Source organism: Nothobranchius furzeri, chromosome 4, assembly GCF_043380555.1.
Source record: "Nothobranchius furzeri strain GRZ-AD chromosome 4, NfurGRZ-RIMD1, whole genome shotgun sequence".
Taxonomy (NCBI): domain Eukaryota; kingdom Metazoa; phylum Chordata; class Actinopteri; order Cyprinodontiformes; family Nothobranchiidae; genus Nothobranchius; species Nothobranchius furzeri.
This window is the reverse complement of record NC_091744.1, coordinates 55,355,402-55,374,373: the sequence shown is the minus strand read 5'-3', so window position 1 is coordinate 55,374,373 and position 18,972 is coordinate 55,355,402. Positions and strand designations below refer to the sequence as shown.

Here is an 18,972-nt window from a genome sequence, read left to right as displayed (position 1 = left end):
GCCCCCCACAATGATAATCCACTCATCCACATAAACACTGCCACCGCTCTGCCTTTTCTGTCTTTGGCTCGGCCCGTTTCCCTTTCCAGCTGTTTGATGTGGTCATGTGTCATATCCGGCTTGGGAAAAAGGATAAAACATGTCTGAACATCTTTAGGAGACAAAAATACAACTTTGAGATGTGTGGGCTGACTCAGACACATAAGCACCCATGCAAAATACACGCTTGCTTGTCTAGGACTACATCCCACAATGCATTGCCATGTTACATCATCTATTTTTAGCTACTGTAGAAAACGCTATTGCATCATTTTATTTATATAGGAAACTCATTTATGTTGATAAAATTAAATGCAAACAATATCTCTGCAGTTTTATGAGGTTTTATACTGAGAGGTGTGTGAACAAGTCATTTAGTCAAGTCAGTTTTATTTCTAAAGCACCTCATCACTCAGCATGGCTGTACAAAACGATTAAAGCAGAGGAGTAAAGGTTCATAAAGGAGTACAAAGAGCAGGAAAAAAGACAGTGGCAGTACAATAACACACATCAAACAAATCACAGCCAAGAGCACACAACATTAAACATGAAATGTCAAAAGCCAAACTAAAAAGTGAGCCTTTAATCTTGATTCAATACGAGCAATAGAGCAGGGCTCCCACCACAAGAGGAAGCTCATTCCAAAGTTAAGGAGCAGAAAACACAAAAGCATGACTCCCAATAGATGCTGTCATCATTAGCATTAGCCAGGATGCAGAGTGTGGACTTGAGTCACATGACTTGGACTCGAATCAGATTCGAGTCATTGTTTTAATGGCTTCTGACTTGACTTGATAAAATCTATAAAGACATACAACTTGACTTGGACTTGAATGCCAATGACTTGCGACTTGAATCAACTTGCATCTGTTGACTTGATGATGACTTGAGCATATTTGATATTTTAGCACAAAAGTGGCCCGACATGGACAAAAATCATAAATCATTCTTTGTTCTGGGTTTGATCTTGTTCTGCTAACTGCAGCAGCACTTTGTTTATAACCAGTTTCAGGTGCACTTCCTGCTTGTTTGAGCAAATAAATGAAGCTTTAAGATGTTTTATTTCTGGAATGTATTTATTATTATCGTAATTAAATTGAAGTTGGACAGATGACTTGATTATGCCTAGAAAATTCAAAGTTAAGAACTTTGATTTGTCTTGGACTTCCAGATCATTGACCTTGGATTTAACTTGGACTTGGATGTCTTTGACTTGGACTTGACTCATGACTTGACTGGAAAGACTTGTGACTTGCCAAGCAGTGACTTGGTCACACCTCTGCCAGGATGTATCTTTGTGTAGCAGCTACCTCAGTAATGAAAGGGTATATTCAACAGCAGGGGCATTGTGACTGCTCAGAGATCTGCCCTCCTCCCAACATGACATGTTAAACTTTCATTACAAGAAACTGGAAAGGCTTACTGTAGCTCACCTTCCAAACCTTTTCCTGTTTGGTGATGTCTGGGTGTTCTTCATTGAATGGGCTGTTTTATAAGGCCTATATTTTTGGCTGTTTATTCAGTATCTGGGTGCCTTTGCTTTTATAAATGTATATTAAGTTTAGCAATGGCTTTTCTGGCTGATCAAAATGTCATAATTGTAATAAAGTTAATGACAAACTTACCAATGAGCAGTAAAAGCATTTTACTGCTCATTGGTAAATTGGTAAGTTAAATGGCAGGTTACAGATATTTCCATTTGACTGTTTATTTTGACGGATAAACTCAAGGATGTTTGAAAGAATTACCCCGACGCACACTGATGGGCTGACATTTAAATCGTTACGCAGAGCCGTGTCCAGGACTTTTAAAATGGGGTGGCCCATGTGGGGCACTTGTTTATTCATGGATGGCACCAATGGTTATGCTTATTTATTTATTTACACAAATCATTTATTTATTTATTTACTTTCTAGTGAATTTTTGAGTTTCACATTGCACAATCACCATTTTTCCCCTCTTCATCTTCTACTTTTGTGGTGGCTAGCAATTCACTTCTTGTTCATTACTGCCACCAGCTGGAGTTGAGTGGGACTCTAAATACTATGTATGTGAATATGAAAAAATATTAAATAATATTAATATTACATGCCTGGGCTAGAAAACAAGGTGAAAGGTGCATGCAACCACGCACTATTTTGGAGTTTACAGCCCGAGCCTTTTGTCGACAATGTAAAGTCAATTTAAACTGGAACTTAGTGGGGTCGCACCTGGGGTGGCCAATCAGATTCTAAGAGATTAACACTTTGTTGTACCCTGGGCAACAATATTAAAGGGCCCCATCATCACGATCCATGGATCACCATAATATGCTCACATATAGAATATTTTACTGTAATATGCAGTAAATATACTCAATACTTGAATGCCTGACATCACGTAACCCCCTCAGGGTAACCTTTGACACACCTCGTGTGGACTGACCAATGAGGAAAGGGTCTTAACTTGAGGCCCTCTCTTCATTGGTCAGTCTGCATGAGACTGACTCTCAACTGACGTTCAAAGTCATTGGCAGCGAAGCGTCTCTGTGCAGCGCAAAAGCCCGGGTGGACAGTTTGTTTAATATAGGGTGACCATATTTCCATTTCCAAAAAAGAGGACAGGGGATCTGTGCCTATGACGTCACACTACGGCAACGCCACACAAACCACGCTGGGACCCATTTTTTGTAAGAACTAAAATTAATATCAGATTCTGCCAATTAAAGGGCTCCAAAACAATTCATATGTAAATACTTAGCATATTTATTGCAAAATCTCATTTTTCTGCTTTAGTGCTGCAACAAGGTTTTATTAATAATAAATTATTATACATTTTGTTTTACTACAGCATCGGTAAGCTTCCTGTGCACGGATTATTAAGGATGCTTGTTTCAGCTGTGAGATTAGACGATAGGATCAATGAAAAATTAAGTTGTCACACACTCCATGGAAACTTTCAGAGAATCCACAAATAGTGGTTTTCAAATATTTTGTTACTTTTAGCAAGTTTAGAAAAGCAGCAGATGAGACAGCATGTCTGATCATTTAGTTTTTCATCTGATAATATTAGAACATGTCAGCGATGTCTGAGTGGCTTTTACAAACACTGTATAACTCATACACCTGGACAGGGTATGAATTGCACAGAGGCTTCTGGGGAGCCCAGTTATGGGGGGTGGGGGTGGTCATTTTGCCTTGGCCCCCAAAATGTCTTGAAACGGCCCTGGGTGTGTGACTGAGTTTTGAAGGTGATCTGAATTGTATCAGATGTACAAATATTACATGTGTATAACTTATTGTTTTATACAGGTAAAAACATGTAGTGGAGATAAATCTACCTACATTTTACTTTGTTTTGTTGATTTTATATAACTATTTCCTGTCCTGTCTGTCTCTCATCTTCCTGCATCTCCTCTAAACTCTCCAGAAAAACTGCTGCCTGGATTCTTACTTTTTCACCTCATCAGTTATTTCTGAGCAGATCAAAGGGATCTCCTGACCACAAAGTGGAGAGCGCGTTTCGATGCTGCGTCAGTGAGGTGAAATCACCGCAGCACAGGTGATGAGCTCCGCAGTAGCAGAGCGCTTCAGGCACAAATAAGACAGAAAGTAGAGAACGTGTGCGGACATGAACGACCGTGTGTTAATTATAGTTTTTTGGTTGCGCCACTTTGAGAATGGACCGTGCGCTGGACGCAGCAGCCTGGAGTGCTGCGCACCAACGATCATCACTAGATGTGCTCTCTCTGCTCAAAAGAGTCCATGAATGATGTAATATAGGTATAAAACGTTTATTCCGGCTCCCCTGGATGTGTAGGATATCCAACTCCCCCATAATTCGGTCCCTGCTCCTGGATGAAACACCGGACATTTTCATCAATACAAGAAACCCGCCCGGACAGAGAGTGAAAAGTGGACATGTCCGGGGAAAAGAGGGACGTATGGTCACCCTAGTTTAATATGAAGCGGGAGATTACAGATACAGTATTTTGCTCGTGCCCTTGCTGCCCTGGCCCCTTTAGGGTTGTGGGCCCTGGGCAATTGCCCAGTTGCCCGTATGGTTAATCCAGCCTGGGCCAGGCTACTCCCTGGACACTCCCCATATGCACATCGCGGAGGTAACTAAATCAATCAAGAAATGATTCCCATCAGAACATCAGAGCTTTATACTGGACACTGTGATCAGCGCGGATCGGAGCGCACACGGTGGACAGTGAGCTGAAGATCTGTAGAGGGGTTCGCAGCGCAGTGCAGAACCACGGCGCATGCGATAAGATTTCCTCCCACTGAAACGGTCTGGAAAGCCGGTCTCTCTGAGGGATGTGTCACTTGGAAAAATGTTCTCTGATTATGAAACTTTGGCTGAACAGCGCTTGTTCCCGTCTCTAATATGGAGACGCATGACGCATCCAGTCTGAGGCAGAATAGCCTCTTCAGCTCCAGAGCCGTGTCCAGGACTTTTAAAATGGGGTGGCCCATGTGGGGCACTTGTTTATGCATGGGTGGCACCAATGGTTATGCTTATTTATTTATTTACACAAATTGTTTATTTATTTACTTTCTAGTGAATTTTGGAGTTTCACATTGCACAATCGCCATTTTTTTCTATTCATCTTCTAGTTTTGTGGTGGTTAGCAAGTCACTTCTTGTTGCATTATTGCCACCAACTGGAGTTGAGTGTGACTCTAAATACTATTTATGTGAATATGAAAAAATAATAAATAATATTAATACTACAGAAATGTTCTGTAGGCCTGGGCTAGAAGACAACGTTAAAGGTGCATGCTACCACACACTATTTTTGGAGTTTACAACTCACGCCTTTTGTTGACAATGTAAAGTCAATTTAAACTGGAACTTAGTAGGGTGGCACCTGGGTGGCCAATCAGATTCTAAGGGTGGCATGTGCTACCCCAGGCCACTCCCTGGACACGCCCCTGTTCAGCTCAGAAAGCATCTGTAGAGACGTTTGATCACGCACAAAGTTTTTGTGGAGCAGAAGCGGTCGGGCCACGGCAGGTGAAATGTTCCTAGCCTACATGGAGTGAAACTGTTTAATTGTAACGTTAATATGTTACTGGACACGCTGGTCTGGTTGGTTAGACCAGTGTTTGAAGTGGAAAACACACACACACACACACACACACACACACACCAATTAAAATAATGCTGATAGCGTGGACTAGAAGACAGGTGGTGGTTTACGTATTTAAATGATGATCAGGCTGCTGTAAAATGTAATCTCCATCCACATCCAGACAGAATTGTCTATTCTCTCTGCTCTTGTCTGGGCTGCCGGTGCGCGCGGCGCGCCTAGCAGCTGTGATGCACATTTTCCGCATCTGGAGAGGTGGGCTGGATGCTCTGCTTTTACTGGAAGATCGTTGGATTTTTTTTTTTTCTAAAATGTCGGAGATTTTGCCGCATGAATAACCGTAAAAACTACCGGTGTGCATGTACCCAAAGAGTCCTACGTTGAGAGGTAAATTAGAAGTGCAGGTAATGCATGGTGCCGGTCCACTCAACGCGCTGGTGTAGACTAAATATTAATGAAAATTAAATTGGGAGTTTTTACTTCATATTTTAGAAATAAAAATGACGGGGGAAAAAGTTTATGACGTCTTTTTAAACAAAATTTTCTAGCGCGACCTGCCTGCTTCACTTGTCACTGCTTATTAAGGTCCGTCCAAAATGACCGTGGCCCACCCAAAAATGAAAACCTGGCACCGCGCCTGTTATAAACCTCTGCAAATTGTTGCTCTTCACTTTATCAAACTCAGAGTTTGTACAGCTAAAGTCAAGATGTAAAATTATGAATTCAGTCGAGCTCTTCCCTCCCTCCCTCTCCTGTTTCTCCTTGAAACCCGACGGGAAGAAGAAGATGAGGCAAACAGAGTGAGTGCGAGAAACCAGACTGGTGTGGAGGTGAGCAAAACGGCTGGAAAAGTGTGGGTGTTGAAACCCCCACGGGTGCAACGCTCATTACCTCTCCAGGTCAGGCAGGCCGCAAGCACCCCCTGAAAACACACTCCTTCTCCCTGGCTTTCAAATGCTAAATCATCTTTCTTTCCACCATGGTTGTTTAATTCTACATCTGTGGATGTTGGTTTGTTTTATTGGTTGTTTTTTTTAAATGCCGCTTGACTACTGCTACCTGTGTTGTTTAATCAAGTGCAGCGCTTTAGTCTGTTGTAACGCCATGGTGAAAGCACTATAAAGTGGTATGGTGTGGTATAGGCGAAATAGAGCAGGAAACATGCAGGAGGCTAGCCCTTAAAGACTGGAGTTTGTGAAGCTTGTATGAGTGTCTATTAACTGGCATTAGGGGTCCCTTTGACTTGACTCATTACTTTATTTCCACCTTCATGAATGGGCAGTGAGGTTGGAGTCATAAGGCATCATGAGACATTGTTTGTGTGTTTCCTCCACAGCCCTTCATCACCTCCTCCTCTGGACTGGCCTCTGCCTAGCCAGTATGGCCAGACTGAGCTAAAACTGGAGGTCCAGCCAAAGTCCTACCACAGGGCACATTATGAAACCGAGGGCAGCAGAGGATCCATCAAAGGAGCGACTGGAGGACATCCGGTCATCAGAGTAGGTCATATATATGAATATGAAGCAGAAGGGCTGGGGTGCTCAGGTGAGTACAACTGTTTTTATTGGATGTAAAAAAAAAAAAAAAAAAGTAACTCACATTTTGACACTATATGTGTCTTTAGAGTTTTTTTATTTTGTTTTTGCATCCGATATAAATCTTGGTACTCACCTGAGTGCTCCAGCTCTTCTGCTTCGTATTGTGGCTGTAGAGCACCTGTTCATGAGAGGATGACACGCAGAGGGCTGTATTCTACTTTCACTTGATGTTTATCTTATTCGGCTGGTCTCATTCTCCCTGACCTGTTGCCTTTTCCAGCGAGCTAAATTGTGTCACTTCTTGTTTTCCTTATTATTTGTGGTTAAATTATTGGCCCCTCTACTTTTAATATTCTAATATATGGTATACTAGAAACGTTACACTCTGGTAGACTCTGTTGGTCTGCCGCTGTTGCACATGCTGATGATGTCATCAAGTTGCACCCACTTTGGTTGCAAGCGTGGAGTCCAGAGGCAGATTGTAGAGAAGACGGGGCAGCGTCGGTCATGTGGACCTGGTTTGGATTTAAGGAGTCAGATGTTGAGCAGAAAAAATATGCCGGCTGACAGTAATCGAACATAGATAATACTAGAACTTTCTTTTGTCACCTCAAGATGAATCACATTAAGGAATTTGATGAAAGCCAAAAGGTGGTTTTAATCATCAACCAAGCATGTCTGCCGTTGTAGTGTTGTGTTTTTGTGTGCATACAAATTACCTGGCACTGCTTTTGCGTTGGGTGCAGGCCACCTCGTGCTTTGTGGTGGTACCACCCTAGGGCTGTTTCTCACTTGTAATGGAAAACCATCAAAATAGTGGAGTCAGGCTGAGCTGTGAGGAGTAGTGCAAACCCTCATCAGTCTCTTTCTTGGCCTCTCAGAGCCCAGTCAGTGCAGGAAGGAGGCCACCCATTATGGTTCTGGTTCTGCTGGAGGTTTGCCCTGTGCTGTGCAGTAGTGTGTTGAAGTGAAGGTTAACTAGCTGGTGTTTTAGAATCTTCTAATTTGACTGAATACTTGGCAAACAAGCGACTTGATTCTGGACCCTTCTGGTACAATTTCAACCTGTTTAGTAACAGATCTGACCTAGTGTGCCACGCCGCCTCTGTTGCCATGACTCCTTTGGCATTATGCTCTTCTGATATTCCTTTTTTCTGGCATCAAAACCTTCAGATTTTTGTGTAAAAGTAGTTCAAAATGCTATCTGGTGATTCTTTTTTCATGAGATGCATTTACATCACCGTTAACTCTCTAGTGCCAGTCCACGGTTTCTACATTCTACAGCCGACCTGTTTTCCATGTTGAGGTCTTTTCCGTCTCTTGGTTTTGCAGCTGAATGGATACAACAAGCATCATGTCAACCTCCTGTTGTTCATCGGTGCAGCAGATGACCGATGCCTTCGTCCACATTCATTCTACCAAGTCCACAGAGTCACAGGAAAGACGGTGACCACCATGTGCCTGGAGAAAATGGTGGGTTGCTCCAAAGTCCTGGAGATCCCTCTGCTTCCAGAAAACAACATGTCTGCAAGGTATCAGTGGCTGAGCTAACGTAGCTGTGATGATTTTAGTCTGTCATGTGTAACGAAATAGAGTGATGTAACTATCTAGAGTTGTATTTTAATACACTGTAAGTAGATCACTTTTTATAATCAGAAGAATAGGCTGTTTTTATCATCAGGGAGTTTAATTAAACACTCTGTATTGACTTTGAGACAAGAAAAGAGAGAGTTGGGATCGTTTGAGAATCTTTAATTTCTTAATTATAAATTCTTAACAATCTACCAGGACTAACTCTGTGATGGATGAAAATGGATTTGGATGTTGTGTTGGTGCGTGTGTGTGTGTGTGGTTGGTTCAGACTCCTTAGGCTGACGTCATTGAATCTGGTAGTCTTTGTTATGACTAGATATCACGAGGCTTATAAAGTGATGACATGAGCTGCTATTTTGCCGTGTACGTACCCAGTGGGGAGCCTCCCAGGTAGATCAGGAAATGCCAGGTCGAAGAACCTCGGATGTGTACTGGAGCTGTCGAAGCAGCGGTTGCAGCACGTCAAAGCCCGTCTGAAGGGTCGACCCAGGTAACCATCGGCAGCGTCAGCAGGTGCTCTTATTTTGAAAGGATGTCGTCTGGTTGTTAAACGACGAAAATCTCCAACTTCACAGTTCTTAGTTTAAAGAAGAAAACACATCTGGCCAGGCTGTGCTTTTCTTTGGGATGACGGTGAATAGAACTGAAGTCAAAATGGAACTGAGCTTAAAATGGCGTTGCCTTGTTTTATATCTCTGAATTGTTGATAAGTTTTAGTAAAGCGGATTGGACACTTTAAGTCAACAAGCCAGATTCTCCTGCGGCAGCCGAAAGCTCTGATTGGTTGGAACAATGTGTCATGCGTTTCTATGGAGATGAAGGTCAGTCTGTCTGTGCAGTAGTCCTGTTTTCATTAAACACATAAATCATGACATCTTTATTCCACAGATCATTCACTTGATTATTATTGATCAACATATGTTTCGACTAGCTTTAATCACAAATTAAGTACTTTGATTATTGAAAAGTTTCTTCTTCTCCTTCTGGCTCTTCTCCTGGAATGTAAACAGTCTGAGGAACACCCGACCTTGGCGTTTTCTACACGGGTGTTTCTGTGTACAGGGGCAGCTGTGTGGAGCTGAAAATAATGAACTTCATAACCTTACACATGTGACATCTTGTTGTACCTGTTAAGCCTGATTCATGCTTCTCCTTCTGCGTCAGTGCGGAGACATGCAACGCCATTATTTGTCCCTGCGGGCCTACTGGAGAGCTCCGCAAGGACGTACGGAGTCGAGCTCTCTTTTCTAAACATCTGTCCGTCGAGACGGACAACACAAGCTTGTGATTGGTCAGGATACCGCTGTCGTCTACACTGCCGCCATTGCACCCTCAAAAACTTAAAGAGTGCTGAGGATAACTAGCGGCAGACACAGAGAAGCTTGAAGAATACCTCGCGAAAAAACTAAAAGCATGAACGTTTAATTCCCCCGTGACTGGAGGAGTGAAAAGATGCGCAGCAAGCGTTTTATTTGTGGACGGAAATGACAGGAAACATGGGTTTAGAGGTGGTGAGCGCATGAAGAGGTGGAGGAGGAGGAGGAGAGACAAATTTGTCTGTTAAAAAGTCTCTATCTTGGACCGGATACATGACAGGATACCACAGAACAGTGCTAAGCCCTCTGTTGGCCTGGTGGGGAGCTATGCAACACTCTCCAGGAGACGGAGAAGTATGAGGGCAAAACACCTCCGTCCGTGCGTGCGTGTCTCTCCCTGTTGGAGCTGACGGAGAAGCATGAATCAGTCTGGCTTTGTGTGGTGACTCTGTAGCCATCAGGAATGTGGACTGGCCCCTCTAAAGCTGTTTAGATGCTATGCTAGCCAAAGCTTATGTCTACTTCCTTTCTTTGTTGCTAAAAAGTCATCAGAACAATTAACGACATAAAACCAATTTCTCTTTGCATTTTTGTTTTATTTTATTAACCACTCCCTAGTCCTGTTTGCTACTGTCGAGAGGCTAACTAATCTCCCAGCACAGTTGGCCCCTGATTTCAGATCTCAGACTAAGTGTGATGAGTTTGCATCTTTCTTCACTGACAAAAGCACAAACATTAGATTAGCCATTCATTCATCTATGTCAACTAACACAACCTGACCATATACCACACAGCAACAACCTGGCTTTAATGCCAGCTTTCATACTGATTACTATATCCTCAAGTGTTTTATTACTAAAGACCTTGAATTCTTGTACCTGCTGTCTGGACAGCCTGCCAACAAACTTCTTAACAAATGTTTTTAGCTGTCTGAAAGCTGATGTACTGGAAATTGTGAACTGCTCTTTAATGTCAGGAATTTTTCCTAAACCACTGAAAACTGCCGCTGTGGAACACCTTCTAAAGAGGAGGAAGCTAGATCGCTCAGTGTTGAGCAACTACCGACCGATCTCTAATCTCCCCGTGATCTGGAAAATTAACGAAAAAGAAGTAATGATCCCAATAAACAACTTTCTGGAGTCAAATAACATGGACTGTCCAGTCAGGCTTTAGACAGCACCACAGTACTAAGGCCTAGTCCACACGTAGCTGGGTTCTTTTAAAAACGAATATCCGCCCCTCCAAAAACTTGCATCCACACCACCTCGTTTTAAAAAACAAACTCTGTCCACACGTACCCGGATAAATACGTTGTTAAGGACATGCCAGACCTGTAGGCGGCAGTACTTCCCCCGTTCTTAACCTCGTCCTTCGTCTGTGGTCTTCCGCAAGGAGCAGTAATTCCGCTTGCAAAAACAAACAAGCAAAAAGCGCTTGGACAATTGATAAAGCGAGCGCAGCTCTGAGGGCATCCATGCTGTCGGCTAGTGTAAACACAGGTCGCACACGTGATGTCAGCATTTTTCTGTCGCGGAAAGTGACGTTGCGGACCTTAAAACTCCGGTTTTGTCTGTCCACACGCAGACACCCAACACGGAGAAAACGCAGATCTTCACTTTGGCCGGAGTTTTTAAAAAGATCCGTTTTCGTGTGAAAAAACTCCGTTTTCGTGTGGATGACAGGCCAAAACGTAGAAAAATATCTACGTTTTGGCAGATCCCCGGCTACGTGTGGACAGGGCCTGAGACTGCACTGATCAAGGTATTAAATGACATTCATCTCAACACTGACATGGGTAAAGCATCTGTCCTGATGATGCTTGACCTCAGTGCAGCTTTTGATACTGTGGACCATAACATCCTTCAGGACAGACTCTGGAACTGGATGGGACTATCAGGCACAGTGCTTGGCTGGTTCCAATCCTATCTTAAAGACAGGGGCTATGTTGTCTCTATTAGGGATCACCATGACATGTGGGGTCCCCCTAGGCTCAATTCTAGGACCGCTACTCTTTAATCTCTGTATGCCCCCCCTGGGTCAGGTCATATTTAATAACATCGCCTATCACAGCTATGCTGATGACACCCAGATCTACCTAGCCCTATCACCTAGTGACTATCGTCTGCTGGACTCACTCCGTCAGTGTCTAGAACAAGTAAACGACTGGATGCAGTCAAACTTCCTTCCACCAAACAAAGACAAGACTGAAGTTTTTGTCTTTGCAACAAGAGGGATTTAATGGTTGTTATTGCTCAGCTGGACTCCAGGGGAATAAATACAAAGACTCAGGTTAGAAATCTTTGTGTTGACTCCGACCTGAGCTTCTCTGGACATATTAAGGCTATAACTAAATCAGCGTTTTAACACCTTCATCAGAGTCAGAGGTCTCATGTCCAGGCCAGACTTGGAGAAACTCATTCATGCTTTTATTTCTAGTCGGTTGGACTACAGCAATGGTCTCCCAACTGGTATTCCCAAAAAAGCTGTGAAGCAACTGCAGCTTGTTCAGAATGCTGCTGCTAGAGTCTTAACAAGAACTAAGGGAATGGAGCACACCACTCCTGTTCTCAGATCCCTACACTGGTTACCAGTAAACCACAGAATAGATGTCAAAAGTGCTCCTACTAGTTTATAAATCACTCAGTGGCATGGGACCAAAATACATGTCAGATCTCATTCCTGTATTTACACCCAATAGGGCTCTGAGATCTTTAGGTAACAAACCTCAGGTCAGAACCAAACAGGGTGAGGATGTTTTTAGTTACTATGCTGCTCACATATTGAATCAGCTTCCCCTGGAACTCAGATGTGCCCCAACTCTAGTGTTGTTTAAATCAACACTTAAAACCCTAATGTACTCATCAGCCTCTGAATGAATTGTTTCTTATGGTGCATCGTCTCCACTGTAATCTGTGATGTAATTGCTCAACCTAAACTCTGTCTTTTCCTTTTAGCTCTGAATTATAATTGTATCTGTGTATATTTTAATTTGTGTTCTTGTGTTTGTTGTTGTTGTTGTTGTTGTTGTGCCATTTCTGCTAATTGTAAAGCACATTGAACTGCCCTGTGTTTGAAATGTGCTCTATAAATAAAACTGCCTTGCCTTATTCTAGTATTGACTGTGCTGGCATCTTGAAGCTGCGTAATGCTGACATTGAGTTGAAGAAAGGAGAAGTTGATATTGGGCGAAAGAACACAAGGATACGAGTTGTGTTCCGAGTGGCTGTGCCTCAGCAGGATGGCCGGATGCTGTGGCTGCAGACGGCATCTGTTCCTGTAGAGTGCTGTGAGTGCGTTTACTCAGACCATTCCTAATATCATAAATATTTTTATAATCTGGCTGCTCAGGTCAGGCCCGAAGAGACCAAAGCTGAAAAACAAACTACTGTTTTTTTCCAGCCCAGCGATCAGGCCAGGAGCTTCCACATGTGGAGAACTTCTGTCCAGTCAGCTGCTGTGAAGATGGAAGAGAGGAGCTACGCATCACTGGATCCAACATGTCCACACAGTCCAGAGTTGTCTTCTTAGAGAAGGGGCCTGGTAGGACCTGTTTATCTTCATATTTATATTCAGTTCAGTTTAATTAACTTTATTTATATGTCATCATTTCACAACAAAAGTCATGTCAAAGCACTGCATAAATGGCAGCTTATCTACTTCATACCGTAGATGAACAGTAAGGGTCCAAGCACCAAACCCTGAGGAATGGTAAATGACCCATGTTTATTAATGGCCTTCTAAAGTGTTAGAGCCCCCCCCGAGACACTTTACCACACAACAGCTACAACACAACCACAACTAACCCTAAACATTGACTAAAGACTTTGATCAGATCCATAATAATGGTGTTAAAGATGAAAACATCCCTGGACTGAGGTGGACTCTAGCAGACATGTTGATGGTTTAAATGAGGAAATCATTACTGATAACTTGGGTCAGCAGGACACAAACTGTCTGGACAGTTTAGTTACAGCTGGACCCTTGGTTATATCTGAAATTTGGTGATGTTTTTGTTTTGTCTCTTCAGATGGAAGACCACTGTGGGAGGTGGATGCCAGAGTCCTACCAGAAAAAAGTAACGAAGTAAGAAAAGATGTGGAAGCACGGCTACTAAATAAGACTTCTGTAGAGAATGTAAATGGGGTGATCAGCCAGTCATCACCATGGGCCAGCACATCCATTCTGAAGCAATGTGCACGAGTGTTACTGTGACAGTCATGTGTCTACTCAATAATCACACTTATTAATACGCACCTTCTCAGAATTAATGCACCAATAACTGCAACTGCTATATACGTGCGTTTGAACGTACTGCGATATTATTATTATTGTGGTTGTCAGTTTTACCCTCGCTGGGGGTTTTGGTTTTGTGTGTTTGTGAGGGTCTACAAGTCTGGAAACCTGGCTCTAGTTCCCCATTTTGTCATCTCGCTGCCAGTTTCTCCAACAACAAAGTGTGCCTACGTTCGGGTCCAGGTTTGTTTAATGTTGTGCGTATCATCCCGTCATGTTTTTCTACACATCAAAGTCTGCGTAGAAAGTTACTTTAGACCTTGTCTAAAGTATTATGCGTTAGATTTTAGACCCCGTTTTGTGCGAGTGTATAGTTGTCCTGTTCACTTGACTGTGTGGCTTTATCCATCGGAGATATTTGTCCATGTTTTGTTTCAGTCGCAGTCACAAGTTGGGTAGCTCCTCTACTTCACTGCTAAAACAATAGATGCAATTCTGATGTGGGGTCAGTTTTAGATCAAGGTCACCATCATGGGACAAATGCCTATACAGAGATGTTCTCCTGATCGTAGACGTTCCGAGTCGCTGAGCTGTGTTTATGTTCTGTATGTTTTCAGTCCAGGATCACGGTTGAGGTGCCTCCTTACCACAAGAAGACTACTTCTGCTGTCCAAGTCCAGTTCTATGTCTCAAATGGAAAGAGAAGAAGAAGCTTAATGCAAAGCTTTACTTACTCACCTGGAGTTAGACATCCTCATCCTGCCCAGTCAGGAATCAAGCAGGAGCCCTGGGGGCTGGACCACATCTTCTGTCAGCCACCATCTGAGGTGAAGGTGCTCAGACCAGATGTGGCTTATGTTTCCTCCCCAGTTCCCCCACTTCTGCGCCATCCTGCTTCATCCTCCTTCCCCCTTCAGGCATCTTTAATCTTTCCTCAGAACTCTGCAGTTCCACATAAAGCTCTGAAGCAAATTCAGTTTCAAAGTCGGATCCCACCTCCTGGACAGGCCTCTTCTGTCCCCCTTCAAACCATTAGCGTCCCTTGTCAAATGCCCCCTGGTGGACTGCTCTTGAAACAGTGTCCCTCTTTAAGTTCTGGTGGTATCTCGACAATCCCAGCTGAAAGCCAGAAGGAATCCCTGCCTGCTGGTCCAGGAGGAGTGCTGAGCATTAAGCAGGAGCCGGGGAACCAGCCTAACTTGCGATCTCTGGGTCTTCAAGAGATCACACTGGATGATGGTAGGAAGCTAGATTTCAACATAAACCTTTTAATTTACTTAAAGAGGTCCTTCACTGAGAAAACATTTTTAAATGATTATTTCTGATTATAACTGGTCACTCTGGGTTTTTCATGCAGGCTGAACATGAAAATAGTCTCCTACACCGATCTCCTGCATTAGCTTCTGATGGACGGTGAAACTCTAGGATTAGAAAAGCCCGACAACCCAGTCTGATCTGACTGGGTCAAATATTCTTGATTTTCAAATAAGATGTGATCAAGATTGATGGCTGCAGTAAAACCTGTTCCTCCACCTGTTTGGGCTGTAGATGTTCCTCCATGTGCTTCAGGTCCATCTACTACAGCTGATCTCATAACTTTTTTTCTGAATCAGACCAGACTGATTTTACATTACCACAGACCAGTCGGTTTGTTTTTGTTATGTCTCATGAAAGAGCTTCAAGCAGCTGGCTCATTGCATCCTCGTGTGGTTGACCTCAGAACTACAGCTCTCCTCTGGTAGTTCAAGATCCTGGTTCTGGTTTTTAGGGCCTTACATGGACAAGCACCAGTTTACATTAGTGATCTTCTCAGCCCCTACCGGCTGTGCAGCACCAGGCTAAAGACCAAAGGTGACAGATTGTCTGCTGCTGTGGCCCCCAGACTCTGGACCCCTCTCCCTCTGAGCCTGTTTAGTGATTAAACCCAGAAGCAACTGGTACAGTCTGTTGACAAATGTCTAAACCTGTTTTCTGTTTGTTTCAGTCAATGAGATCATCGACAGAGACATTGGCTCTCTGAGCAGCTGCTCACAGCCCCACCAGTACAACCAGCATGACTGGGAGCACCAGTCCAGCACCCGACCCCTGCACTTCTGCAGAGACCCGCAGTAGTTCTACAGCTGCTTCATCAACCTTCTCACAGCTGATCTGTAAAGTGCTTTAAAACAACCCAGCAGCATTTGACCGTGCCCGTGGTGCCAGATGCAGGAGTTCCCTGGTTTTTCTCAGGGACAGAAACTCAAACCTTACTCTGGAAGAGCTTTAATACAGGTCATCAGGTCAGGTGACAAATACAAATGTAAATTAGAATAGCTGGTCCGAAATCCTGGTTCTGTCTTGTGTTCTGGTTTTTGTAATGCTGAAGTAAAGTTTCACAACTTTATTTTTTGTGTCTTGGGAGTCATTTGACCAGATCTGTTCTTCTGAAAACACCAAACTCTTTGTATTAACTGGACTTCCAGGAAGGACCACGCGTCCTCTGATACATGTCCACCTGCTGTTTCATTTAAAGAGCTGTTGGTCTGGGTCTGTTTGAACAAAGCAGAACTCCTCTACAGCAGATTCTGACCCTGAAGTCCAACAGCTGGTGCTGCAGGTATACACCAACACAGTTCCAAACTCCAGCTCTGCTTCTGAGCTCCTGTCCTTCCTCTGCAGGTAATGGACAAGAGCTGGCATCAGCTGCAGCTCAAAGGTTCTGGATCCTCCACAGGAGCTGCATGCAGACAGCAGCTGAGCCATGCTGGATGGTGGCTTGGAGATAAATACGGGTTTTCCACCTCGACAGTATCGCAGGATCTGCTGTGGGCAAAGAGAGATGGTCTTCATAAACCTGGAGAACGCTGCGTCTCCATGTTTGGCGTCGGTCTTCTCGTACTTCTCAATGCTGCAGCTGCTCTCCTCCAGCATCCCCACCTCCATCTTCTCCCTCCTCTCATAGTCTCTGAGCAGCTCCTGAGCATGCTCCAGCTCCTCATCTTCTCCATACAGGTCGGACTCCTCCACCACATTAATGAAGAACGGACAGAAGACAGGTGGGTCTCCTGATTCTGACAAGCAGAGGTGCTGAAGTTGCTGGCTGACGTCAGCATCACAGACTGGAGGCACCTCTGGAGGTAGAAGAACCAAGAACATTAGGCATACCCAGACCTTTCAGATGGACATGGTTCTGACCACTTCTATGGCTGCATGGTGACACAGTGGTTAGCACTGTTGCCTCGCAGGTTCGATACTGGGCTCGGCTGCGGCCTTTCTGCCTGGAGTTGCGTGTTCTCCCCATGCATGTGTGGGTTTCCTCCGGGTACTCCGGTTTCCCCCACAGATCACAACATGCCCTATAGGTTATAAATTGTAAGTCGCTTTGGATAAAAGCGTCTGCCAAATAAATAAACAAACACTTCTACATGTTGTCAGAGGTGCTGGCTCGAGCCAACCCAACCCTAAAGGGTCGTTATCGGTTCTAACATTACCGTTTTCAACTAAAAAAAACTACCTCCTCAACACACACACACACACCAACAAACAAACACTACCTCCTCCCAGCTCTTGCGGATCTTGAATCCGGTCCGGTCCTCCTCCCCACCCATCAAAACCATCCTCCATTCCCCAGTCATCAGCGGACTCGCACCAGTCTGACACCAGCGGAGCGGGCGCTGGAAGTGGCCCCGGCCGGCCGGGAGCCTCCAGACTCTGAGACCGGAGCGCCGTCCAGGACTCAGACCGCCCGCTGCAGTCCGGGCGGGGACAGGCGAACAGGTGCAGGGTTCTATGGTACGGAGAGGCCTGCAGGGGGCAGTATACTTGCACCACGTGGACAGAAAGGCCACCGCAGAGACCACAGCGGGGGGACAACCGGGAGAAGACCGGAGGCCAGTCCGGTTCTCCGCCAACTTTGTTCGTCAGAAATGAGGACCGGTGTCTCTTCGGGTCCAACTGTCCATCACACAGACCGATTAGAGTGGAGTCCTGGGCGCTGCAGGCCATCTCTGTTACCGAACTATCCGGGTTCAGTGATTCCGTCAGCACCGGAGGTTTACGGTTCACGTTTAGGTCCCGGGATTACCACAGACTGTAAAAGCATCGTGGCCTCTCTACCCAGCGTGCGCTATACGTCCGTGTGGGTCGCATTGCACATGCGCAAACGGTGACCATCCTCTTCCTGGTTTGTATAGAAATAAATAACCTAGATATGCCGAAGTGAAGTCCGGATAAACCAACTGAAAACTGGAAAAGATCACGAGGGTATTGTGGATATGAGCTCATATGACCTGGGGCGGGGAGCTTTTATTTTACTGGGTAATGTTTGAGATCACGTTCTCATTTACAAGCAGGACCTGACCCAGATGCAAGGGCGCTGCTAGGGAGTTTGGGCCCCATGGAAAATAATTGATCCGTATATTTATTTATTTATTTATTAAAATTTGCAATATTTCTGGGCTCCTGTCATTTGAGCATGTGTTATTATTGACAACCAACAAATACTACACAGTGTGATATTAAATAAGTTATAAAAATACACGTCATCTAGTTAAGATGCCAGTTTGGCAAACTCAAAATGCCACCTATGTTAGGGGAGAAGTCTGTGGATGATGTATATTATAAAATAGGGACGCACCGATAAGGAATGTTTGGGCCGATAACAATATCGCTGTTATGGTCCATAACCACTAGTTGCTGATACCGATATGTATATACATACACACACTGACATTTATGCTTGTGAAATCAGCAGATTTTGTTGACTGAAAATTATGCAAACTGAATTTTTTAATGTCTTGCTTTATTTCTATAAAGTGCAAACTAGATTGTGTGTGTGTTTGTCATATGTTTCTGAGATGATTACCATCTCTGTCACATGAATAAACAATAACACATCAGCACCCCCCTCATCCTCTGAAACAGATACACAAACTGAAACTAGATGGAAAAAATATTAGTTGTTAATATCGGCCCAGTTTTACTTATCAGACTGATACCAATAAGTTAAAAAATGACTTAACATCCGCCAATACCGATATTGATGCAGATATATTGTGCATCCCTATTCTGAACATAATCAAATATGCACTTTGAACAACCGGTGTGAGATTCATACCTGCAAAATCACTTTAGGGGCAAAAAGAGGGGGACACCAATATTGGCAAACTCAAAATCCAGCCCTGCTATTTTAAAAGATG

The 18,972-nt window shown here is 44.0% G+C and overlaps 2 protein-coding genes across 2 annotated transcripts in view; one reads left to right on the top strand and one right to left on the bottom strand.

The window, feature by feature from the left end:
- Positions 1 to 16,178, top strand: part of nfatc3b (nuclear factor of activated T cells 3b) — a 46,777-nt gene extending 30,599 nt beyond the window's left edge. Inside the window, exons 4-10 of the mRNA XM_015963898.3 lie at positions 6,452 to 6,614; positions 7,986 to 8,185; positions 12,676 to 12,848; positions 12,962 to 13,102; positions 13,590 to 13,645; positions 14,413 to 15,034; positions 15,780 to 16,178. Coding sequence (XP_015819384.1) covers positions 6,452 to 6,614; positions 7,986 to 8,185; positions 12,676 to 12,848; positions 12,962 to 13,102; positions 13,590 to 13,645; positions 14,413 to 15,034; positions 15,780 to 15,907 — 1,483 coding nt within the window. The 3' untranslated portion in view covers positions 15,908 to 16,178. The remainder of the gene's footprint in view (positions 1 to 6,451; positions 6,615 to 7,985; positions 8,186 to 12,675; positions 12,849 to 12,961; positions 13,103 to 13,589; positions 13,646 to 14,412; positions 15,035 to 15,779) is intronic.
- pdcd2l (programmed cell death 2-like) lies at positions 16,042 to 18,097 on the bottom strand. Its single transcript, XM_015963900.3, has 2 exons — positions 17,329 to 18,097; positions 16,042 to 16,905 (listed from the first exon to the last, which is right to left on the bottom strand). Exons 1-2 carry the CDS (start codon positions 17,777 to 17,779, stop codon positions 16,298 to 16,300), a joined length of 1,059 nt encoding a protein of 352 aa, XP_015819386.1. The 5' UTR covers positions 17,780 to 18,097; the 3' UTR covers positions 16,042 to 16,297.
- Positions 18,098 to 18,972: the final 875 nt, after the last annotated feature.